Genomic DNA, 24,319 nt, shown 5'->3' with positions numbered 1-24,319 from the left:
CAGCGAATTAGGCTCGGGGGGCTTCATTTGGGATTTTACCCTTATTTCTAACCCAAAACCGACAAACTAACTTCTACTGTCACTCTACTACCATCAAAACAGACAAACTAACTGCTACTATATATCTCCCAAAGGACGAACCCCTATATAGGAGTTCGGACAGAGTCAGTACGCCTCTGAATACGTGAAAGTGAACATAGTGTTCGAATCAACGTAAGAGGATATACCCCGAAATCGCAAAACAGAAGAAGAAGAAGAAGTATATGTGGCAGCCTTACAATTTCGTACAGCACTGCACGATTTAGATAAATGTGCGACACCTCAAATCGAGAGAAATAATATTGAATTTTAACTTTGAAGAACACGTTAAATATATAATTACGTGAGGCACACATGCAGAGGCGGATCATAGGGTAAGCAAACTAAGCAGCTGCTTAGGGCCCCAAGTTATCGAGGGCCCCATCATTTACCCACTTTATTTTTTTTTTAATTTTAATGTTGAAATAATTTTATTATTTTTTAAAAAAAGTTGCATGTCTTATCAAATGTGTGATGAATTTGCGAATGAATTGGGCTTTGATTACGAAAACGTGATCAAACGTCGCATTTTTGAGTTTTTTAAAGTTAACATAAAAATAGTGATGAACTAACATGTATAAAAGCGAACAGTGTAAAGATCATTTTGCAAAAGAGGATAATCCTCAGAATAGTTTGAAGATAATGCACATGGGCTAGCAAAAGTAATGCCCTGCCCCAAACATAGTTATAATACTTTGCATTGCACTAAGCTGTTATTTTACGAATTTTTTGATAAAAATATTCGGTATTCAAAAGACTCAATAACTAATTAGATTAAAATGTAACACATTAAATTATTCGTCAATTTTGTTAATAGAAAATACTATTTGTGAAAAATGATTCTCTTGGATAGTTCGCAAAGATGGTTTGGCGTGAAATATGGTTTTGAAAACAAGGCTTTTAGCATTTAAAACATGGGATATTACATGGGACATTAAATATTGAGGAAAATGTTAGTTTGTAATGTAGTTGAAATATAATGTTGAATGTTGAATGCAATGTATGCTTTTGGGGCCTTCAACTAGAACACTTAATCCGCCTCTGCACACATGCCATATGACACCATCAGACCCCACGTGTACCACCGGCAGGCACCACGCGCAGGTAGCCTTTTGCTCTTCCAAAAGTTTCTGCTGCAGTATTTCCATTTGTTTCTCCTTTTCAGAAAGTTGTTTCTCCATCATTTTTATTTGTTTCTCCTGCTGTTTTTCTTTAGTGAGGCAGTGAAGCTGCTGCTTTTTAGTAGGCGAAGCCCCTTGTGCGGCCGAAGTGGGCACTCGCTCCTGCTGTACATTGGGAATTTCTGAAGACATATTACATTATATTCTGAAGACATAGACAGCTGTGATAAAACCTTTATAAATTGACCAAATATGGTATTTGATCCGATACAGAATGAGGAACCTGACATCACCATAAAACTTAAAAAGGTTTTTCACACTTTAGTTGCAAATCGGCCCTAAAATGTTAAAACTGAAAAAACATACGGAGAAGCTTAATTACCAAAGAAAAACTCTTTAGTATACGAATTTAACTTATTCATTTCTCGGTTTAGTACTTACAAACAACTTCCACGATTTGTCTCAGTTAATGCTTTTACGAATTTTGATTCCGACAATCTTCCCGTTTCGGTATCCCGGATTATTCTCGGGCAGAGCTTTGAATGTTCATAGATAGCAAAATCGATTCAACTAATCTCAACTTGAGTAACATTAGTACCGTTTCCCTACTCATACTATGATAGAATTTCTCTTTAAATCTTTCAATGAAGCTCATAATAAGTTCGTCCCATTAATGCACGCTGATTATTATAACCTAATTCTTCTCAAAGACATAAAAGATAAAATTAAACTCAGAAACATGATAACAAAAAAATGGAAGAAACTTAGCTCCGAAAGCCAGGCCAATAACTTCGCTAACAAAGTAAAAAATAGCATTCAAAATCAAGGAATCTAGCATGAACAACATACTGGAAGAAAATGAACACTGACAAAAATAGCTGTAGAATTGTGAAGTTTATGAAAATAATCAAATACAACAACTCAACTATCCCTACACTAATTTCAAATGATCGACCTCTATCTATGAATAGCAAAAAAGTAGGACGTTTGTTAGCGCTGTAGCGGACGGACCATATGTTCGTTCGTAACCAAAACAGACAGGCGCGAACTTGAAAATTGAGAAATGAATGAAGGAACTTGCAACGCTAGCAATGTTGAAAAAGGCCAGAGAATGAGGAAAGAATCAAACTTAAACAACTAAAGAAAGTTAGAAAGTAAAACATGAACAATTCCTTAGAAGTTAGAAAGTAAACCACGCATCATGGCACAGTTCTATGTCAAGTTCAACCCGCGAAAACTATATATTATAGGTATATAAGCCGACGAAATTATTGAATAAATCATCATCTCAACCTCGACACTTGTGAGCATGACACTTGTAGTAATCCGAAAATTTAGCGGTTCCAATCCCCTCCTTACCCAAAGGAAATTTTGAGAGCGTCTCCTCCGGCGTCGGCATAGTCACGGCACGGACCAAACAATCGGAAGATCCGCAAGTTCAATTCCCAACCCGGTTGCGATTTCTCCGTTGTCGGCGTAGTCACGGCATGGACCGATCGTACCGAAACAACCTTCCTATTCCAGTCCGAAGGACTCAGGAATATTCTAGAGCGTCTCCTCCGGCGTCGGCATAGTCACATCGCGGACCGAATTCTCGGTTATCTTCAAGTCCAGGTCTTAGCATCACACGTTGTTTTCTCCGGCGTCGGCATAGTCACGGCCCGGGCCGAACACGTTGATACTAAACCCGAAGGAATTGAGTAGAGAGTAAAAGGTTTTCGCGTTGAAGACTACCGACGCACACGATCCAGACCACCACAACGGACAACCAGCTCGTTACACGCGCGTAGGACGTTTTTAGGATGATATTTCGAGCTGCCTAGCGGGATCTTTCTATTATTCATCTTAAATTGCTGTTATAAAGTAAATTACTTTCCTCCATGGGAGGAAAGCCAAAACAATACCTATTATACACTGTACGATATAGGTTCCCCATTGCGGAGCCCTATTTGAGAAGTGTCCAATCCTCGTAACTGCTGCTTTTTGCAATACACCGTAACGGACTTCATTGAAGCTGATATTAATGTAATTTATGCTTACCTCCGTGATTTTCCGAGATCCACTGTATATTCGCTCTTCGAATTAACGAAAAATTGCTCGATCGATCACTGGTGATGATAATTAATTATCTTCAAAGAATCTGCTCGTTGGAGATTACTTCTGGTTTGGACAGCATTAACAATGCTTATGAATGAATTCATTGATAAACCGACGCTTCCTGGAGTTCACAAATACAATGAAGTATGTGCAACAGGATTGGAGTGTATGAAAATTTGGCTACGCCATCAACCCACGGGCCCCCCTTATTTCACAAATTTATAACAAACTCCCTTTTTCGGTAGACCTAGCGCAGTCCGCTCACTGCGCTCGCTGCGGGCGCGCCGCCGTTTCATACTCATTATTTCACTCCAAATCATTGGTTTATGCTGTCCATCTTGCCCAGTTCAACCGATTAGTTCAAATCATTACAGCTTCTAACGGAAATTCAACAGTTCAAATATTCAAACTGAATTGATGTGCCACCTACTACATTAATTCCACGCGCTAACATCGAAAAAATGATGACGGTGCGGCGACTAGGGGGCCTCATTTGGGATTTTACCTTCAATTTAAATGAAATCTAGTATACCACGGTCTGGCAAAAGCGCGTTAAGCGTTCTCTTAGTCTCGTTGAACCGACAGAGCCGTTTTTGTAGGGAAACCAGGTCCCAAACAAGGAATGTTTGAACATGCAAGCACTGCTCACTACCTACCGTCGATGATCTATGACGAATTAATGACTTAACGGAAAGTAGTGAAAATGAACGGAGCGCTTAATGTGTTAATTCGGAATGTCCAGTTAGTTCACAACATAGATCGAAAGGCGTTAGAGACAACCTTTGACGAGAAAAACGAATCGTTTGATTGCATGAGTCTGAGAGATAGCAAAACTTGTGGCCAGACCTAGTTTTAAAGCTCAATCGGCAATTGATCGATTCTTCGTTACAAAAACATTCGACAATAAGCAACGAAAAGGTGGAGCCACGAGCTTTAACCACATAAAAAATGCAATACTGAGATGCAAACAAAGAATCTTATTTCAACGGTGAAATATGGTGAAAGTTCCGACATGGTTTGGAGTTGCATTAGAGCAGCAGGAGTGGGGCAGCTGCACTTAATTGATGGGATAAAGGATCACAAAACCTACGTTCAAATTTTGAAAGACAGTTGTATAAAAAGCGCCGAGAAGTTAGGATTTCAAGTAAGATTCCTATTCCAACAAGACAACGAGCCTAAGCACACAGCCGTAAACAACTCCATTCGCTTCCCACAGAGTCCAGATATGAACCTGGTAAAACACCTATGGAAGATTTTAGATGATTTCCTTCGTAAACGGACAATCTCTAAACACGCATGCAAGGTGATTGGAACAGAATACAACCCACCGGCGGCACCGCGTGGCAAATTGTTAAAAACTATTGATTCTTTCAACCGATTTTCACGATTGACCCCTTAAATGAAAGGTCTTTTCAAGTTAGTTGTTAAAAGCTGATCTATTCGAAAATCCTCCTTTTGGAATTTTAGGTTCCTGTCGTTTTTATTTAAAGTATATTTGTGCCTATCGCGCTTCAATTGTAGCCTTTTTTCGTAGGAGGGCAGTTTTTTTATACAAATACTAGCTGATTAACCTGATTTCATCCGGGTAGAAAGAAATTCCAAACGAAAGAGTGTTTTCATTCAGTATCTTGAGTTTTGCAATCTTAAATTTAGCGTTTTGGGGATAGTGGTATTTTTTAGTATTACCTTTAGTCGACGAAACCATGTTGATATACATTTTGCATTCGCTATCTTATTGTGCTTCCACCTTGGTTCAACCATTTAAAATTAATCAATTGAAGCAAGTATGAGAAATACCCCAGTAAAACCGTCACCCCATGATATGTACGCTTTTTTTAAATTCGTTGCTTCCGTAGTAATGTGGCATTATATTGTTTTACTTAATTAAGCTATGCTATTGATTTGCTGAAGAAGAGGAGGAGGGTAGAGGGAGTTTGGGCTAAGATTGAACATTAATAGTGAGGTCATTCGATTTAGAAACCATAAATACTGCGAAATTGATACCCATATTGCATTTTAACCATTTTTAAGGTAGGGAGTAGTAGGGAGCCCCCCTTTCCCTTTCCCCTAGAAAGATGAAATTTTAAACCATGGTATGTCCCTATGTGAGCAGTCTCCTTCTTCTTCTTCACTGGCCCGCTCGCAGTTGAGCACGTCGTGCTGACATGGCCTGGTCAGTATGTGAGCAGTATGTGTACTAATTTTTGTGAAAACTCGTTCAATAATTGTTGAACTATAATTGTTTTTCATTAATTTTAGAGGGGAGGTGTTCTGGAGGGGTAGGGATATATATACACAGACAACGGTGACTTTTATATATTAGATTAATGTTTCTATTATGTAATAACGACGTGGGTCAAAAGACGCATATGACCACATAGATTAATTATATACGTTTTCCAAACGTTTTTAATACAAAAAAAAAACGAAAACTTACACATTCCACACTTACCACAGGTTCCGAGAATGTGACTGTTGGTGCATCTTGGCACAATATCCCGTCTGGCACACTGCTTTCACTATTGTTACAATTGCATTGCAAAGCATTCACCATTTGAGACATATTTACACCAATTAAACTTCACTTTGCTTTGAAAACGATTTACGTTACGAAACGTTAACGTTCGTCTGGCTAACACAATGGTTCGATCCTTAGAATGGCCTTTCAGGCGACAATTTTACGCTGTGACTGATGGTTTTGCGTTGTGCCAACGTGATAAAGTTTGTTGAATGGCCGGCTGGTGAATCGTCATTGTCGTGAAATTCATTCAAAAATTAAAGATTTCAAATTGAAACAACCAAGCTGCCTTATGAATGGCTGAAATAGCTAATTTGTTAAAAACTTTTTAGTGGCTTGACCAATTTTAGCGCCAGACCCCTCAAATGATAACTCTGTGCAACAAAGACTCTTCCGTACTTCTTAGTTTATGAAAATCTGAGGCGTAGGTGCAGAAACTTTGGTTGGTATTTTCTGCTGAAATAACCAATTTGCTAATAACTTTATAACTGCTGAACCGATTTGTACATGTGACCCCTTAAATGAAAGGTCTGCTCAAGACACACAATTTTGTGTAACGATAGATCGTTCAATATTGTCTAGTTTTTGAGAAAGTTTATTTTTCGAAAAGCTTCGGAAATCTCCGGAACAACGTACTCAATATTTCGAATAGCCATTTAGGCAAAAACTTGCCAATTTGCTAATAACTTTATAACTGCTGAACCGATTTGTACATGTGACCCCTTAAATGAAAGGTCTGCTCAAGACACACAACTTTAACGATAGTAAGATTTTCCAGGCCACTTAGTTTTTGCAAAATGATTTTGTATGGGAAAATGGCCGAAACAGCCAAATTGCCAATAACTTTTGATTTTGTGGACCGATTTTTACGACAGACCCCTCAAACGAAAGGTCTTTTGCAGACCAACAACTTTGTCGAAGTAAAGACCTATCCATCGTTTCCAGTTTTGGAGAAATTAATACGGCGACACATTGTAAACATGGCCCGGTCGACCGAAACTCTTCGAAAACCTCCAAATGTCATTTTCATATAATCCCTGGAAAACCCAGTTCGAAAGGTCCCGATGCGCAATCTCTCTCTTCGAAAGAGAGATTTTGCGATGTTGCGAGAGCATTTTCAATTCTCTTTTCTCTCTCAAATTGTGCGCATAGTGGTGGGTAGTTTCCTCGGAACTGAAATGAAACAGCTCCCCCTTGGAGCGGATAGCGATAGCGATCCAGATGGTCCTGGGGACCATTCAAAAGCTCGATTTAGCCTTTGGATCAATTCAACCATTGATTGTACAATTGTTAAAGTAACAAATAATATGAAAGATCGGTAAATTTGGTAGGCACGCATGATATGATGGATTGGGATTCGGATTCGAAGATCCGGATCTCAGAAAGGATTTGAATCGAAAGATTCGTATCCCTGTAGGGATTCAGTTTCCCCACCACTATAGTAATCCCTGACATTTTTGACAGACAAATTAACCCTTGAAGGTGCGCGAATACAAAAAAATCATCCAACTGAAATATTTTGAATATTTGCGTAAAATCTAATGTAACTTCGAAAAAACACAATTTCCAGTAGTTATAATCTTTATTGATATTTACTCATCATCATTTGCTAAGCTAGCCAGTGCAGCTTGAAAGAACATATACCATTTATTGTTTTAAGTTCACCACTTGCTTCCTACAATCGATCGCGCAGCGTTCCATACTAAAACTAAACTGAACTCTACTCAACAAACTTACATATACCAGATATATCCGCGCGGATTTGGTTCTTATTAAAACATTCGCACAATCCATATCACAGTCGAACTGTACGCAATTTTCAACTTGTGTGTGTGTTAATTTCTTCCAACTTTTCTGTTTTCCTTTTCATTACACTTTGATTAACAAACCCAAACCGGAGAGGCTACAAGATATTTGATCATATTTTTCTTCTGGTACCTTATTTCCTACTAATGCTGGAAATAAAATAGCCGGACGGGTGTAAGTGTTTAGCGTAGAAAGTGTTGAGAGTAGCTTTTGGAAAGGAAGAACCTCACTTTGCTATGTCTAGGCTTTGCCGGCAAATGGTGTGAATGGTAATATAAGCAGTACTAACAGAGAATAATAATTATCATTGTATCGTATCTCTCGTCTCGACGACCAAGGCGAAAGATTGCTGCAGGATGTGATCCTAAATTCACTTTTCGAATTCGCTCATCCGCTACGAACATTGGAATGCATATTCGCGCTTCTTTTTCCGATGGTGGTAGTTGCACAGGACCGAGTTGAATCCCTTTGTTTCATTCTGCTTTCAGATAAAATAAATAATGTAACACAAAAACCTCAAGCACGTGTCAAGCTTTGGATTGTGTTGCGTCGCGCGCCCGATTCGTTCCACGTTCAACAGTGCAATGTTTGTCCATACCATTTCAGGATTTCAGAGCGATAATGAGTATGATGATTGCTAATATTGCTGCCGCTATGAGCGCCAAGATGAGCTTCTTCTTGCGTGCCTTATTCTGTAGAAACATACCACAAGAGTGACACTTGATTGAGTACAAGAATGTTATTCGTTATTTAGTTATCGTTTACCTGGTAGTGACTGGCCTGTTTCAGCTGCTGCACACCTTCCGACACGAATACACTCGTCTGCTCGACCGATGCTTCGATCGAGTCCACCTGATGGCTCTGTTCGTACACCAGCGCGCCGAGCTTCTTGTAGATTTCGTTAACACTAACGATATTTTCCTCCAGCTCACGAATCGTTCGTTCCTGGTCTTCTAACGCTTGCAAATCGATTTCTTCCTGAAGCTGCTCCTGCGTTTGACCTCGCGAGCCGGTGATAAAGTTGTCTTCAAACATCGACCCACTGTTGGACGCATTGTTGTAGTTCGAACCCATGCTCGAGTGATGCGAACCGCCACCACCACCAGGCGGCTTGCTGATGGCCGCCCCGGCGCCAGTGGCCTGCCGTGCCTGGCGCATTGCATTCTTCTCCAGATCAACCGTCTTGCGCTGGACGGCCTGGAAAGCGGTCAGTGCCGACGTAAACTCATCCACCAGCCGGTCGCGTTTAATTTTTAGATGGCGCTCTTTGCAGTTAACAAGATCGTTCAGCTGGGTCGTCGTGTCCGTAATCAGTTGCTGCGTGTAGGAACGTATCTGATGGCTAAAACGACACAACAAAAATCGACATAAATTGATTGCGCAAATAATCTAATTAATGTACAAACATCCAATCGTAATACTTTCATAGAATCTCTCGTTAGTTGTTTTTTTTCAACTTACAAATGTGTGTAAATTAAAACAATTAATCTTGTTATCAAAATCCCGAACAAACAAGCAAACCTATTCATTATCCCATACAATGTTTGCAGGTCGTCTTCGTTTGTTTACATCAGGTGATAAGATAGCAAAGACGAACATTATTCTTCAAATACGGTACTTACAGCTGTTGTTTTAGTTCCGGAGAGTCCTGTGCAGTGCCAAACTGATTAACCATACGCTGCATTGAAGATACTGTAAGCCAACAAATTATTAGAAATTGTTGATCATTGAAATTACCACCCACTTTTCCTGTCTCCCGGTACGTACCATTTTGTAGTATCTTTTGAATGCTGGCCACGACGATCTGGGATGTTTTCTGAAAGTCTGCCTCGTTGGTAATGTTGGAATTACCCGTAGCACCATTGTCGAACGATGCGTAGCTCATCTGGAAGGAAATGGCAGATGTAACGGGTCGTCGTAAGAGAACAAGAACGGAAGTGTGGTCTGTTCGAATCGTCGCCTTCCAAGGCCCTACGGATGGTACTGAATGTTTTGTAGCGATACTTTCGAAAGCGCGTCGATACTGAACAACGTACAATGCATAAACGTATGCTGCGATAATTTGATTATAACAAACTGGAAGCGTCACCAAAATGATTCACGCGATAAGCCTGCGAAGTTTCCGCTCACCTTGCTGCTGTTATGTGCTGCTATTTTTGGAGCCTGTTCCACAACCAAATCCCTTGCGATTTGTGTCACCCGCGCGAGCTGTTTGTTTTTCTTTGTTTGCGTTCGTCACGACTCTGGGGTTCAATCTTTCACACAGGTTTCGTATGGTTGGAATTATGCACACATCCAATACTGAGTCACCATTGCTGGTTCTGTTCGAAGGGAAAGCGATCGTTCTAGGGCAACCAGAAATGGTGCTAAAACTTATTTATGTTGTCGATACACTGTGGATCTTATCACTTGCTTGGAATACCTTTCGAAAGGGAAGCAATATGCGGACGTATTCGAGTGTGCTGTTTATTTTCTACGACACAAAAACAGATTGCGACGAAATAACAATACAATAATTTCATCCGCCTACTTTTTGGCGAGAACACTGAATACTTTTTTGCCAATCATAACATGACAGTAGGTAATGTCAGTGAGATAACCGTTTAGAACGGCATCTTCAAGAGTTCGGAGGAGTTCCATTGGAAACTTCAACGGTTTCTGCATCCAATTTACGATTTACAATTGTAAGTTTTTTGATGTTATAAAGAAATACATTTTTTTTTTCAATTGTATTCAACGACTATCAAGCTCTACATGAAAAACCTTTATTTACGGACAAATTCAAAACGAAACGTGGTGTTCACTAATCTATTACTGTTGCTCATCGAGGATTTGCGGTGGTTATATGATGCGTCTTTCAATGATTTATAATTTATAAGTCTCCGTTTGTGACGTCGATCCATCGTAGATGAAAGTATTATCGAACGGCCGGTATTGCTTTGTGACCAGTTTAATCAATTCATGAGCAATACAGCCACCCAGGTAGGCGGAAATGCTATGAATCTCCGCCCCACCGTATCGGCAAATTTCATGCGCCAGATCATCGTTGATCGGTGTGCTGATACCCCATTCGCTGATCATTTTTGCTGCGAGACTCTTGATGCGGGTCGTATCCGACTCGGCCTCACTTTCACCCGGAACACAACCGTAGTCGGCTTGAAACCGGTCCAACGCACGCAGCACGATATAGTGTCCCATCAGCGAGCTCGGAGTTTCCAATCCACCGGCGATTACGGACGCACGTTGGTACCCTTTATCGAATTCTTCCGCGATTTTACTGCCTTGAACGACAGCGATGTTGGCCGCTTCGCGACAAAACAGTCGAACATCTTTCTCCGTGATGAGATCGTTCGGTTTGTTCAATTCTTTCAGCAGTTGCCGGGCACGACGGAACACGATTTCGGCATCATGAGCCGCCTGGCCGCGGTACACTGTTTGAAGGCTAATGTACGAGTTGGTGTCTGCCGTCATGTCGGGAAGTACGCCAGGCACTGGCAACATGCCGTTTCCTTCGTTGTCTACAAAGTCTTTTAATGCTCGCGCCATAATCCAAAAGGCATTACTCTGCAGAAGAGAAACATTGAGGATTATGTAGAGAAATAATCGACTAGGTTTACTTAATCAACTCACCTCCTTGTTAACGTTTACACATCGATCGTCTTCCAGTATCTCTCGAACCGAAGATGATGGTTTTCCTCCCCCAAAACTTGAATTAACCGCCTTGATCGCTTCCTCAAAATTTTCCTTCTCACCATCCATTTTCGATTGAATCAGCTCCCGCAGATCCGACTTTTCCCGGTAGTTAGAAGGGAACTTTCCGTCATGTGCCGCCACCCACTCGTACAACACTTTGTAAAGGACTACCAGCCATGGTACTTTGTTCGTAAGCTCCGCTTCTTCCATATGCTTTCTCAAGCCCTCGAAAGGATGCTCGAGACGTAAATCGTTCTGTTTGCTATCTGGATGCGTTTCAACGACGCAGTGTTCTCGCACCTGCAGCCTAGCGACACCGTAGAACCCCACGGAGCGGGCGATAATGAGCGGGATATTCTGCTCCCAAAGCACATTCGATAAGCGCACGATCGTACGTTCGCTAATGGAAGTGGCTACTACGACGTCAAAGTTGCGAAAGAAATCCGGCTGACTGTCAATCAGCTGTTCCACATGCTCGTCAACGTAGTCGCCGTTAACGTCCGGGTTAAGCTCCTGCAGTAACTGCATGCAGCGTTTCGCTCTCGGTTGCCCGACCGAACCGAGGTCGAGGAAAAAATTGCAACCAACGTCTTCCTCGGTGACGGGGAGATGATCTACTATGGTGAAACCACCGATGCCGGGCAGCACTATGCCTTTCAATATTTCCGTTCCGAGTGCTGTTGCATTGATGAGACAAATTTGCGCGTTTTCCAGCACCGTTTGTCCATGCTCTCCCCACAGGCTGAAAATGTATTGAAGAATTATCACTACAAATAAAGCTTAGAGAAACTCCGGAACCGCCGACAGCATACCGGATTTGTCGATCATATTTGCGACTTTTGTCCGACATCTCTGGAGATTTCGGTGCCGGCGATGACATGGTTTTCGTACAGCGATACTTTATGCACTACGATTAGCACGATTCAAGCCGTTAAGAACTACCTAAAATAAACGATTCGAGAAGCGAATGGACGCGACCGACCGGTTTTTGTTTTTGCACAAATCTCCAGTGCTAAATAATTGGCACAATGTTGAGTCAAGCAGATCAACAAACCCAGAGAAAAAGTTGTAGGCATAGTGGAGATGACTTTGAAGTAGGGTTGTATCTAACCACAGTTTAGAAAATTTAATAAAATGTTGTGTAGCCTATCGATAAAAATTGGACCATTTAAAAACACTATAAATTTAATTTTTAATTTTTATAACTTAAATCTTCTCGATAAAAGACACAGCTCAATAAATCAACTCCCATTTATTTTCACTCGGTTACAGCTGAAACGTCACCTGACTGTCATTCATTCTGAAACAGTCTGCGCAATCAAAAATTTTTGTGAACAATTGGTAATAAAAAAATACCTGTAAAACCGAACGCTTTTTCGCAACTGCGTATCTTGTGCAGCGGTTCGAGGAAGTAAAATCTTCCGCCTTCAGTTATTTCGATCGGTGTACGAATACTTCTGACTCGCCCTTTTTGCAAATTTCGGATGTTCCAACTGTATCGGTGGCGTGCTCTAGTAGATTGAAAATTTGTTAGAAATGTTTTGATTTTCTTGCAAATCTTCTTGGAATGGGAAAATCTTGTGGTACCAAGCGAATGTATTGTTTTTGTTGACCAGCGTCGAGTTGCAGGAGTGCAAAAGATAGGCATTTTTCCCATGGGATCTTGTATTCTACGAGTGTTGTGTGCCAACGTTGAGCAACACTTGAACGGTCCCGTTTTGTAAGATTTACGGTGCAAGAACATAACAAAATAAAAGTGCGAAAGATTGAAAATCCCATAGTAGGTGTAGGCTACGAACATATCAACCCCAAAAAAGTGCAGCGTGTCATATCATCTGCGTATGCATCACTGAGTCCATCGTACAAACCGCGTGTGTGTGCTTTGTGTTGTGCGTTCCGCGTGTTGCATGTTGACGTGAAAATGTCCTACCGGATTCTACGCAAACTGCAGGGCAATGAGCTGGAGATAAAAGAACAGATCGATGAGGTGTCCGATGGGGGCGATGCTGATTACGACACCAACAGCACCAGCAGCCAGAACCGCAACAACAACAAGAAGCAGCTGAACATTAATCGATATGATCTGGTACGTTTGACGTTGGGATGGTAGAACATGGCATAAACGTTGCAATGACGTTGGAAAAGGGAGGAGGGAGTAAGAGGCGGTGCTCATGATTATTGTGTTTTTCTTTCCATGATGATGCACTCCAAAATACATCTTTAAATCCTGATTGTTTGGAACCGCCTGCTTCGATGCCACCTCGTCATGCTCGCTCATTTGCGAACCGCAGCTCAATCAGCAACAGTCGCTCTCCGAGAGCGAAGTGAAGGAAGACGACAACGACGAGACGGAGAAGGATGCGGCGGACGGTGCAGTAAGTGTGCATCTGGCCGAGGCAAAGAAGCGAAAGAAAAAGAAGAAGAAGAAGACGGGCAAGTACATCTCGAGCTCGGCAAGGCGCAGCAGCGAGGATAATGCCGACATCGAGGATGACTTTACGCGTACGGTGAAGGAGGTGGACAAGTTGTTTGGCACATGTCCCCGCGATGCCGAACAGCACCACCACCATCATCACCATCGAGCGGCCGAAAGCGCCACGAGTATGGGTCGGTTCGAGGGAAAGCTGGGCCCGGCCGCTGGACTTGCCGCAAAGTCGCTGCTGAACGTGCAGCACAAAAACCTCAACCCGCAGTACGAGATGAAGCGTATGTTTGGAAGCAAGGTCGTCGGTGATCAACAGTGAGTATCGTATGGCATCACTGAGGGTGGTTGTACACTACCGACGCAACAGGCGGTTGTTTGTTTTTATTTCAATCTCAAGGGTTGCATGGATTCTGCGTCATGACCGAAGCGTAGTTTTTATACCTTTCAGTGATCAGTAAGTAAATCAATTTGAACTTTTTAATTTTTTATTTTTCAGAAATAAACGTCGCAATGTGAGAGGTGGCGCTAGAATGCTCAAGTCGACCTATCTGGTCAACCCGAAGGATAGCTGGCCACCGGTCGGAAAGTCGGGCATCTACATGAATCTGGTGCAAGCACCGGAGCCGGGTTCTTCAACATCTGCTAGCGGACCGAAGGCAATCTTCGACAAGAACGTGATCTATTTTGCATTTGAGCACAGTCCCTCCTACCGACAGATACAGCAAAAGTTTCTCGACGCCGTGGAAAGCATGGACTCGGAGAACATCATACGGATCATAAAGCAGCATCCCTATCACGTCGACTCATTGATTCAACTGAGCGAGCTATGCAAGATGTCCGAGGACCACGCAATGGCCTCCGAGCTGATTGAGCACGCACTGCTCGCACTCGAATCATCGTTCCACACAATGTTCAGCCTAACGCAGGGCAACTGCCGGCTGGACTATCGGCGACAGGAGAATCGGGCGCTTTTTATCACACTCTTTAAGCACTCCCAGCACCTGGAATCACGAGCCTGCTCGCGGACGGCGCTCGAAGTCGCTAAATTGATCCTCTCGTTCGATCCGGTAAACGATCCATTGGCCATCATACTGATCGTCGATTATTATGCGATTCGCGCCAAGCAGTACGAGTGGCTCGTGACGCTTTACGAGGAATGGGAAGCGACGAACAACCTATCCCAGTTGCCGAACATGGCTTACTCGTACGCGATGGCGTTGTTTCATCTGAATCGCACAGACGAGGCCGATAAGGCGCTACAGTACGCGTTGCTCATGTTCCCCGGTGTGCTGCGTCCGCTGATGGATGAGCTATCGATTCAGGCCGATAGCCGTGTCGCTGGTCATAACCATTTCGGACCGAACGCTTACAACAAGGCATTGGTGGCGCTGCAGCAGCTAATGTCGCTGTATGTCTGTCGCTCGAAGCTGGTGTGGCGCGACACGGAGCTGCTTCCGTGGTTGGACCGGAATGTGCACGAAGTGCTGAATCGAGTTGATAACAAAGAAGACGTTGTGGCCGAATATGCAACCAAGAGAAGTCAAAGGTAAGGCAACTACTTGGACATCCTTCAGAGCAAAAAATGGTTTGAGTTATCGGTACTGTTTCTTTTATCTAAGATATTCGAACCCGCCGAGGCAAGTGCTACGTCATATCGTGCTCTCGGATTTCAAGGAGAAGGTTCCATTGGCACAGTTTATCAAACGAGAGACAGATCCGGTGTTGATGTATGATCCACTGCCCCCGCTTGATTCGATCAACATTTACACTAGGTGCGTAACTGGTTTGTCGTATTTATTTTGATTGGTAGGGATTAATAACGAGCCATTTACATTCTACTCCAGGCCCACACTGACCCCAACCGGACAGCGGCAATCAAACGACCCGCTGCATCTCTTCTTTCAATCGTTACTGCCCAGCTTCAGTGCTCAACCGCAGCCTCCACAACCTCCACCGGCTCCTCAGCAGCAACAGCCGGCAAACGTGGTACAAAACCAAGCCCCGGAAGGCCAACAAGCAGGAGCTGGTGCTGCGGCGGCAGGTGCTGGTGGAACCGAGCGAGATTTAATGAGCCTGCAGGCTTACAGCAGTACCCTGAACACGATCGTCGATGCGATGCGTGAGTTTCTGTCCGGCATCCGAGCGCTCGAGCGACCGAACGATGCGGATGTGGACGAAGCGGAAAGCACGGAAGAGGATGAGCCAAATGACTATCTGACGTAAGCATGTCGAACGATTTCGCTAAAAGGCACATGGCACAGATGAAATAATTAGCCATCATGGGATACTTTTACGATAATTCCCCTTATTACATAGAGAAACCCCCGAGAGGAAAGGGGAGGAAAAAAAGAGTAACAGAAAATTCAAATATCACTGCTTCAGATTTGCTGCTAAACCTACAATCTAATCTAATTCAAAAAGAAATCCGCGCTGTGGACTGGCAACAGCCGATAAAGTTAGTCACTAGGGTATAGTTTGATACTATAATGTATGTTTTCGTTAGCTGTTACTACTTTCTGAGCTTTTGTTTGAATTTCGGCTTCATAATTAGGTGTTTCGAACCGATAATGTTTTTGATTGCTTCTTTACTATATAAAATATACGAAATGAGAATTCTTTTATGTAAGTATTTGGATCTTAGTATAGTGAGGAGAAATAATATGCTTCGTATACAATTAATGTTACACAGTGGGTCAACTGCTTATTTTATACTCTTTACCTATGGTGGCAGTACTTGTTTTTACTCGCTTTGAAACCACTACAAAATTGTTAACGAGACCATTATGTGGAAAATCCTACCAACGCAAACCCTTTTCCAGACATTCAGTGTTATTTAAGGTAGTTTCTTTTTCTCATGGTGTTCTTGAACTAATCGTACACAGTTTTTCGTGGTCAACGTCATAAAACAACGCATAGTTCTGCATCAAATTTGCTTCCTCCCATACAAGAAAGCGCATGTTGCCTGCATATTATGGGGAATCCTGTGTGTCTGCATGCGTTAATTTGCCCATTCAAAATATATACAAATATATCTGTTCGTAAAACGAATTAGAATAACTATAAGTGGTCGGTATGGTTGAAATAATGCCGTCAAGCAAATGCGGACAAGTGCTGCATGCATGTTCCGTGTACTTGTTTTCCTCGTGTACAAGAACGGCACTGAAGCACTTATAAATATCAGCACGGTAAAATACAAAAGTATGAACATTTTGCATACATAATGCATCATTTCAAAAAAGTACGGCTTAAACAAAGAGAATGAAAATATTTATCCAAATATATAAAAACTATCCTTCATCCACACATGTGTATGAAAACAAGTAAATATCGACGGAGTTTTGATATGCTTACTTTGTACGTATCAGAATTCATAAGTGCAGAAAAGCAGCAACAAAACCGACAGCAAAGAAGTAGAGAAATTTATTGATCGGTGAAAGGAACAAACAAAAACAACTACCGTTGCACAGAGTAACTGTTGATCTTAATGACAGTAAATGTATCCCAAATAATATAATCATGGTTAATACGAACAATTTACGAAAGAAACCAGAAAACCATATACTGACTGGAATATTTTAATAAACTTGAATTCTGACTTGAAACTAAAAACGAAAAGATCTTTCTGGAAGTGTCTAACAACAAAAACTTTGCTTATGCCAATGGGGCAAGAGAGTACACCTTCAGTTAAATAAAGTGTACTTATCCTAGTTTAATAGTTAGGGAATACTTACTTCTTACAGATGTTTTGTAACAGAACAAAAAAAAACGTCGCTATCTGTTTGTGTCATTCTGAGATTTCTATTCATACGCTATGCTTTAACTACGCTATTTCATTAAAGGAGCATCATTGGACAAGTTGAAGTCATGAATTACATGCCCAAAATGAAACACGCTTCCGTTGAGGGTACACCTGCATACTACTCATAAAATAGTGGTAGTATATAAAAATAAAACACACTGACCCATTTTTGCAAACATGAATGCAGTCTATACTTTGACTAGATTATCTTGCTTTTGTTAAATATTCGATGGCCATTTTTGTCACAGGGTAAGTAAAAGGGTAGTTTTTTGTGCCATGTTTTTAATTAACATAACAAAGCACGCTCATATGTTTGTACACAGAGGTCTACGGAAGTTATTGAAGTGTTTGCGCAAATGGCATGCTGGCCAACCAGTTCCGGTCTGGAGGATCCATATTAAAACATTCAATTATGCAGGAAAAAACGACGCATAAAAATGCCGTTCGGAATGAGTGCCGGTAATTATCTCACCGGCAGCAGCGAGCACAGCGAGGAAGCAGTTAAAAAAGGCAGCAGATTAATACCGATGAGATAATCTGTGGACATAATAACGTATTCATCGCTGCGAAGGGTTGAAATTGGCAAAGGGCAACATTATTATTCCATAAATGCCGTACGTGCCACCACTATATCGAGACCATGTTGATTGAATGTCTCGACGGATCGGTGGCGGTGGTCTCGGCCATCATCCTCGGTGGCATCATCATAATTAAACAAACATCCCATTAATTTCCACCGCCCGGGGATAATCTGGTACCGCATTTAACCTTTTCCGCTTTACACCGCTACGCGGACGAATTTGCAACATTGCGGAGTGTTTGCGTGTGTTTGCCGAAAGGAGGTTCGGTTGGTTTTCTGTTTTCGTTAAAGGAAGCTAAAACAAATAATTGCTTTTGGCGACGCCGGAGGTTGGTGGAGAAAGGGAATGCAACAGGTGGTTGCAAATCGTCAATGAAAACGGCTCATCAAATCATAACGAAAAGCAAGGCTAGCAAGGGGGAAAAACTCGTTCTACAACAAATGATGGCACTTTATTTTAAACACCACCACGGGAAAGAATAAATTGTGTGGAACGTGTTTGGGAAAGTATGGAATTCCAAAGGTTTAATTTAGTAAACCGGCCGGAATGCCGTTTTCTGATAACTACTTCCGATAATAGCAAAGATAAAGAAATGATAGGAAATGGCAAAAAAGGTAGTCGGTAAGGAATGTTAAAAAAACATACACACATTTAAAAGATTATAAAGATGTTATTTAAAAGCAAACTGTTGATTACATTGAACATAATATTTATGTATCAATTTTGATTTTTTTCCAATGCAGCTTCCCAGCTTACAGCAAATCTAGGTTCGCTCCACTCAACAGTTGAAAGCTAGGTGTGGTTTCATAACAAAATTGATAATATTTTTTTTCTAAATAGTATAGAAGTCTAGTGGCTAACTCGTAAACGCGGCAGCAGGATAACTCGTTTCACACTCTGAGTGTGGAAAATGTTAAATTGGAAAATTATGCCGTCCAGGGTGGGAATGTGAACGTCCGTGTGCGGAAGAATTATATCATAGACGTCCTTGACATTATGTATTAACGAGTGCCGGTGTTGGCTGGGCGCTTCGATTGCGCTTCCTTGCACTGCATGAAAAACATGGCTTTTGGGTGACGCTATATTGAGGTAGGGAGTGAGAAGATAGAGGTAGACAGTCTCCACCCGAGTGTATACTGGAAATGATGGAGTGGTTGCCCTTTTCATCTCCCGGCAGTTGCGAGTAGGGGGGGAACAAGATCTGGAGCGACGAGCGATGTCTGATGCCGTTGGGCATTTTGTTTATTTTCCGTCAGGATGTTCTTTCCATGCGCACCGACGGAGTGCAAAGCGGACTCATTCAAACGATGCATCGTTAGCGACAGACTGGTGCAATTAGGATGTGCAATTGGGGAGCCGTCCCATTGCATTAGTGAGAACATTATTGAAGGCGATAGCGAATGGCAATGATCTTAACAATTTTTCTACATTATTTTGTGCTGCACCTGAGGCCTTCAGTAGCGTAGATTAAATATCCATGCTAGGGAACACAGACAGAATTTGTTAAATTACAGCTTTAATTTCAAACATATTCATTGTATTAAAGGTTATAGACATTTTCATTCAAAGTTGATCAAATAATACGCAGTTGAAAATATATTGGGTCCATCCAAGCAGGCAACATTTCTTTTTCTCAAATGGAATGTGCTGCTAACGGATCAAACGATACTAAAAGTCGCTACCGATAATGATATCGCCAAAATATCGCCCCCGGAGACGCCCCCTCTCCACACTAAACGCCAAACTCGATCCCAATTCCTTTCCACCTACACTTCCGGCCAAAGAAAAGGGGACGCTATTGAAAGTCCATTTCCAATTTCTGACCGATGCCTCGTCCCTCGTCCCCCGCAACGAAGCAAAGGCTCCCGAGGGTGTTCTCGAAATTGGTTTTATTTGATCAATTTAAATTTAAAATTAATTTCAACTTACTCCGCCACGCGTCCACGCGATGGGTAAACGTGGTGGAATTCGGGCCTCGTTCGGCCGCCCACTTTTCCGGAGGCTCGGCACCGGAGATTGGTTTCTTTTTCGTTAATTTACGCACTCCTCGGTCTCGGGTAGCGATTTTTACGATTTTGCATTTCCCACCGGGGAGTGTTGAGAATGCTACGCAGGCAGGTGGCGGGAAAACGCCACATCGCTTCCGGGTTGGACGGCGTGGCGTTATGATATTTGATGAGAATTGCAATCGAAAGCCCCCGAAACACAATCCTGTGTCTAGAAAGATTGTTAGAGTTTCACTTCGCTTACATTGGCGTTTTCAGCGGGAGTTGGTGAGTAGCTTCCCCCTTCGGGTATGCGAGCAATAAAGTCGGAAACTTTTTCTATGCAAAACAACCTGAGGGAGGGGAAAGGACAACGACCCACCCTAAAGCCGTGAACGTGGCTAGAATTCAATTAATTTTTTATTTTTAAGCACCCGGTCGGGGGATGGGACCGTTGCGTTACGTTTACCGTGATGAGCGGTACGCATCATTCACATCATTTGGCGAGCCGCGAACGCTAGCAACATCATTATCAAACGGTTTATTAGATTCGTTTTTTTTTCTTCTTCAACCTCGGATATCATTTCCCCACTTTTCAGGTGGTGGGTTGCAAGAAGAAGGGGTTTTTTTTATAAAATCAGTAGCTCAGGTTCAACAGAGTCCAACAGTTGAGGCGTCAAAGTACAAATGTATGTGGGCAGGGAGTGCAAGCGGAGGGCGCATCATTATGTTCCCTTATTTATGGCGTTCTGAAGACACGCGTAGGAATTTAAATGGGTGCGACGAGTTTGAGAATTTAATTGATCATGAACCATTAGAAGCAATCAAAAAGAGAATGAAAAAATGGCGTACCGATTCGCCGGTCTATTAAGGTTAATTAAATGCAAACCACCTGTAAGTGAGTTAATATAACTGAAAATTGTTTAAACTGTTTTAAAATGAATACAATACATCTCTAAATTAGCGAAATGAAAACCCAAAACAATAGTTAAAATCGTCCAAACAAATTAATGATGTTGTTGTTATGTTTACATTTAAATCGTTAATTGCTTTGCCAACAAAATTATTTTCTCATTCAAAATCACATTACCACCTGTTCGTCAAACACGCTTTTAATCCATCGCAGTCCCCAAATGTGTTGTCGGTGAAAAGGAGAAAACTCATCGCTACCTTCGTTCATCGACAAGCACACAACTCACTTTCATATCTTATCCCCCACGTACCACTCCCCCAACTATGTGCGCCATATCGTCTCGCAACCATACAACTTTGATTTTTGATGAGACATTTTTGACAGACACCAAACCGCCAGCATACCAAACAAACAACGCGTGCCGCCGCTGAGTTTCCCATGCTCACTCTCGCACCGAATGTCGCAGCATCCATCCGCTGCTCATCGAGTCTCACGTCAATTCGATCAACACACCAAAACCCGTGTGTTTGGGATGAGATTTTCACTACCACCGACTTTCCACCAGCTCACGCACAGGACGTTAAGTTTTTCTCTTTCTCGCCGGATCGGTCAGTAGTAATGCTTTTATGATTTTCTCAACCGCCCGCGGGAGTGGTAGTGCATACTGCGTACGACTTAAGGGAGCGAGAGAGTGAGAATAGAGTGACACGGGAAAACTCCCGACGCGCGTCGGGTTCATGCGGTCGGTTGCACGGCCGTCGGTGCCAGACAGCGAGTAACCTTCGGTCGTTCCGGTGTAGTCGGTCGTTGCGCGGAAGCCGCCCTCTTTGCTCGAGTATTTTACCATTGTGTAGTTTGCTTTTCCCTTTTTGTAACCTCCCTATCACTATCGAGCTTTGGGTTCCAAAGGATTTTCATCAGGGAGGAAAAATTGTGCTGGTGAAGAACCCAATTAACAATGGTGCATTTGTGTAAGGACGGGAAAATGGTTTCCTGCGCCACTGCAGAGATAGTGAAAGCGTGATGACAGTGATATTGAAAAAAAGGGTCTCAGTGGAGTTTTTCGTTTGTGCAAAAAGAAAACCAGTGAACGCCTTATTCCGAACCGGACGGTGCGAAAACCCATCGCCCCGACTGAGGCAGAGATGGCGTGCGCGCGGAGTTAGAGCGTGTGAGTGGGAGAGGGGATGGAAAAAGCAAAAAAACACACGGCACGCCAGAGGCTACACTCGATGGCTTCTGGGCGGAGTGCCTTGACGGTTGATGATAGAGTGATAAAATTTATCTTATTCCCAGCTGCGCCGTTCGTTCCGCGGGCGTCCCGTTGAGGGCGCTGTCCGAAATGGGAAGTTGAACGGGTTTGCTCCCGGGTAGGGTCTGTGAGACGAGCGGAGACGGGAACGCGGCTGCTTGTTTTGCGCGACGGAAAAGCAACGACAAAAAAAAAACGTGGAAAAAAAAGGGTGAGGCACTTGAAGGGTGACCAGCAATGCAGGACCAATGCGAGTGCGTGCGTGCGTGAAGTGACTAGAACGCGTGCCAGTCGATAGTGTGTTTGAAATTGAAAATTTTGTCCAAGGTGGACAAGGTGTGCCTTGCGGTTATTTTTCCGACCGTGAAGTGGTTCCAGTTCGAACTACTGAGCAACACTACAACAACCAATGTCAACCACGCGTCCTTTTCGTGCAACTGACCTTTTTAGTGCACTGCAGTTTTAAGGAAATTGATAAAACTTTTCAGCTTACTAAAGTCTATGTGAAAAGCATCATATGAACCAAGTCGGAATCAGCAAGCCTTGTAAAACTCAAAGGAGATTACTAGAAGAATATTTCTATATATTTATTCAAAGAAATTCTAAGAAAATTCCATTCTCATGAAACACAATCTCGTTCACATCCTTGTCGCTTTGATTGCAGGTTGGTAGCCTTCGATTCCACGTTATCATTTTTCGGGTTTCCCGGCAGCTCCTGCAAAGCATCGGTGAGCACCAAATCCCGAACGGCGTGCAAATGCCAAAGGTGAACGCCACAGTCGGGTCTGGCCGCGTGTGAGCGAGCAGAATTGGCTTAATAATTTATGCTCCTCCCCCACCTCCCCCACTCCACCGTACTTTCCACTTGAGGAACGGAACCGCTCTCCTAACGGCCGAATGGAGGCGCCTGGTGTTTTATACGCTTTTTTGTTATTCATGAGGGTTTGTGATTTTTTTTTTTATCATAAACATTTCTCACACACTGAGATCAAAAGCAGGTGTGTAGAAATTGAAGGACACTCGTAACTCGACCTGCCACCACCCCTCGGAAGCATTGTTTGCCCAGCATTACGTGCATAATGGTGTTTATTAGCGTGCTGATAGTTTGGATACGTACCATCGATAGTATAGGCTGTTCGCGGACGGATGTGCAGATTAAATTCCCAACATAATGGGTATGAAATTGTGGCATGATCCGTACCTGCCGTCCATGGCTATGGCACGTCCATTTATTCTCCTGTTAGTTCGTTCGTGTGGTTGGGAAGGGAGGGTGAAAAGGCGAATGGTGATGAACGAGTCCTTTGAGGCGCCACCCAACCCTTCCCTTGCCTCGATCCGTTCACCAGTTCTACTAGCGCGAAAGGAAAAATCCATCAAAAAGCAGTTGATTTACCGCTGATTTATCGTTTCGTACTCCTCGTACAGGAGAGAGTGTGCTCGCTAGGCGTTGGGTCAATTTACTCGGCAGCTCTCTTTGCTTCTTTCTTGCTCACCACTCTCTCTCTCTCCTGTATTGTCTTTTTCTCTTTTCTAAAGCGTGCCGGTTGTTGGCACCGTGCAACGAGCACCAGCATTAATCGGAGTCCTTCAGTCAGGCCTCGCAAGGACTCCCGAAGAACTCCGAGGTGCGAGTTCGGAGAGCAATTCGGTCGCTTGAGCATACGGCCATCGCTCATTGCACTGAGCGCGCGGGGCACGTTTCCAAGCGCAACGTTGTACATAAAGTTTTTCGTACGTGGGTGCGACAGACTGGCTGGCTTTTTTGGGTGGTGAACATAAATTTGCGTTGCCTTCGTGATCGTGGCATGTGTGGCTGTGGTGGTGCGCCTGCTGGGAGCACCCGGAAGACAGCTGACGCTGTGGCTCGACGAACACCTACGCGGGCCGAGCGAAAACCTCGACGCTCGGAGCTCCGGGGTAGATTATTTACTGCCGTTGCCTCCCCTCCCAGTGACTGGGTGGTCGGTTTCCTTGGCGTCCGTGCTGTCGTCGAGTGTGGAGTCAAATTATGTACGGTTTTGTTCTGAGGTTTGGTGGTAGTGTAACGAGAG

The 24,319-nt window shown here is 43.0% G+C and overlaps 3 protein-coding genes across 3 annotated transcripts; 1 reads left to right on the top strand and 2 right to left on the bottom strand.

Annotated features, from left to right (window-relative positions):
* Positions 1–7,671: 7,671 nt before the first annotated feature.
* LOC131262405 (syntaxin-7) lies at positions 7,672–10,150 on the bottom strand. Its single transcript, XM_058264397.1, has 5 exons — positions 9,751–10,150; positions 9,388–9,505; positions 9,243–9,312; positions 8,386–8,962; positions 7,672–8,312 (listed from the first exon to the last, which is right to left on the bottom strand). The coding sequence occupies exons 2-5, from the start codon at positions 9,503–9,505 to the stop codon at positions 8,223–8,225; spliced, it is 855 nt and encodes a 284-aa protein (XP_058120380.1). The 5' UTR covers positions 9,751–10,150; the 3' UTR covers positions 7,672–8,222.
* A 221-nt stretch (positions 10,151–10,371) lies between these two features.
* LOC131263138 (nedd8-activating enzyme E1 regulatory subunit) lies at positions 10,372–12,312 on the bottom strand. Its single transcript, XM_058265293.1, has 3 exons — positions 12,126–12,312; positions 11,251–12,055; positions 10,372–11,184 (listed from the first exon to the last, which is right to left on the bottom strand). The coding sequence occupies exons 1-3, from the start codon at positions 12,191–12,193 to the stop codon at positions 10,486–10,488; spliced, it is 1,572 nt and encodes a 523-aa protein (XP_058121276.1). The 5' UTR covers positions 12,194–12,312; the 3' UTR covers positions 10,372–10,485.
* Positions 12,313–12,677: 365 nt separating this feature from the next.
* Positions 12,678–16,357, top strand: LOC131263367 (ribosome quality control complex subunit TCF25). The gene is made up of 5 exons (XM_058265555.1): positions 12,678–13,399; positions 13,605–14,053; positions 14,235–15,284; positions 15,358–15,510; positions 15,583–16,357. The coding sequence occupies exons 1-5, from the start codon at positions 13,235–13,237 to the stop codon at positions 15,959–15,961; spliced, it is 2,196 nt and encodes a 731-aa protein (XP_058121538.1). The 5' UTR covers positions 12,678–13,234; the 3' UTR covers positions 15,962–16,357.
* The last annotated feature ends 7,962 nt before the right edge of the window (positions 16,358–24,319 follow it).

This window comes from Anopheles coustani, chromosome 2 (genome assembly GCF_943734705.1).
Source record: "Anopheles coustani chromosome 2, idAnoCousDA_361_x.2, whole genome shotgun sequence".
NCBI lineage: Eukaryota > Metazoa > Arthropoda > Insecta > Diptera > Culicidae > Anopheles > Anopheles coustani.
This window is presented reverse-complemented; position numbering and strand designations above follow the sequence as displayed.

Excerpts from the sequence above, each read along its gene's own strand:
- LOC131263367 (XM_058265555.1), top strand. The coding sequence starts at position 13,235 with ATGTCCTACCGGATTCTACGCAAACTGCAGGGCAATGAGCTGGAGATA. Across the intron at positions 14,054-14,234 it reads AAGGTCGTCGGTGATCAACA|AAATAAACGTCGCAATGTGA; the intron begins GTGAGTATCGTA and ends TTTATTTTTCAG. Across the intron at positions 15,285-15,357 it reads GCAACCAAGAGAAGTCAAAG|ATATTCGAACCCGCCGAGGC; the intron begins GTAAGGCAACTA and ends CTTTTATCTAAG.
- LOC131262405 (XM_058264397.1), bottom strand. The coding sequence starts at position 9,505 with ATGAGCTACGCATCGTTCGACAATGGTGCTACGGGTAATTCCAACATT. Across the intron at positions 9,313-9,387 it reads TCAAAAGATACTACAAAATG|TATCTTCAATGCAGCGTATG; the intron begins GTACGTACCGGG and ends GTTGGCTTACAG. Across the intron at positions 8,313-8,385 it reads AACAGGCCAGTCACTACCAG|AATAAGGCACGCAAGAAGAA; the intron begins GTAAACGATAAC and ends ATGTTTCTACAG.
- LOC131263138 (XM_058265293.1), bottom strand. The coding sequence starts at position 12,193 with ATGTCATCGCCGGCACCGAAATCTCCAGAGATGTCGGACAAAAGTCGC. Across the intron at positions 12,056-12,125 it reads AAATATGATCGACAAATCCG|CCTGTGGGGAGAGCATGGAC; the intron begins GTATGCTGTCGG and ends ATACATTTTCAG. Across the intron at positions 11,185-11,250 it reads GTGTAAACGTTAACAAGGAG|AGTAATGCCTTTTGGATTAT; the intron begins GTGAGTTGATTA and ends TCTCTTCTGCAG.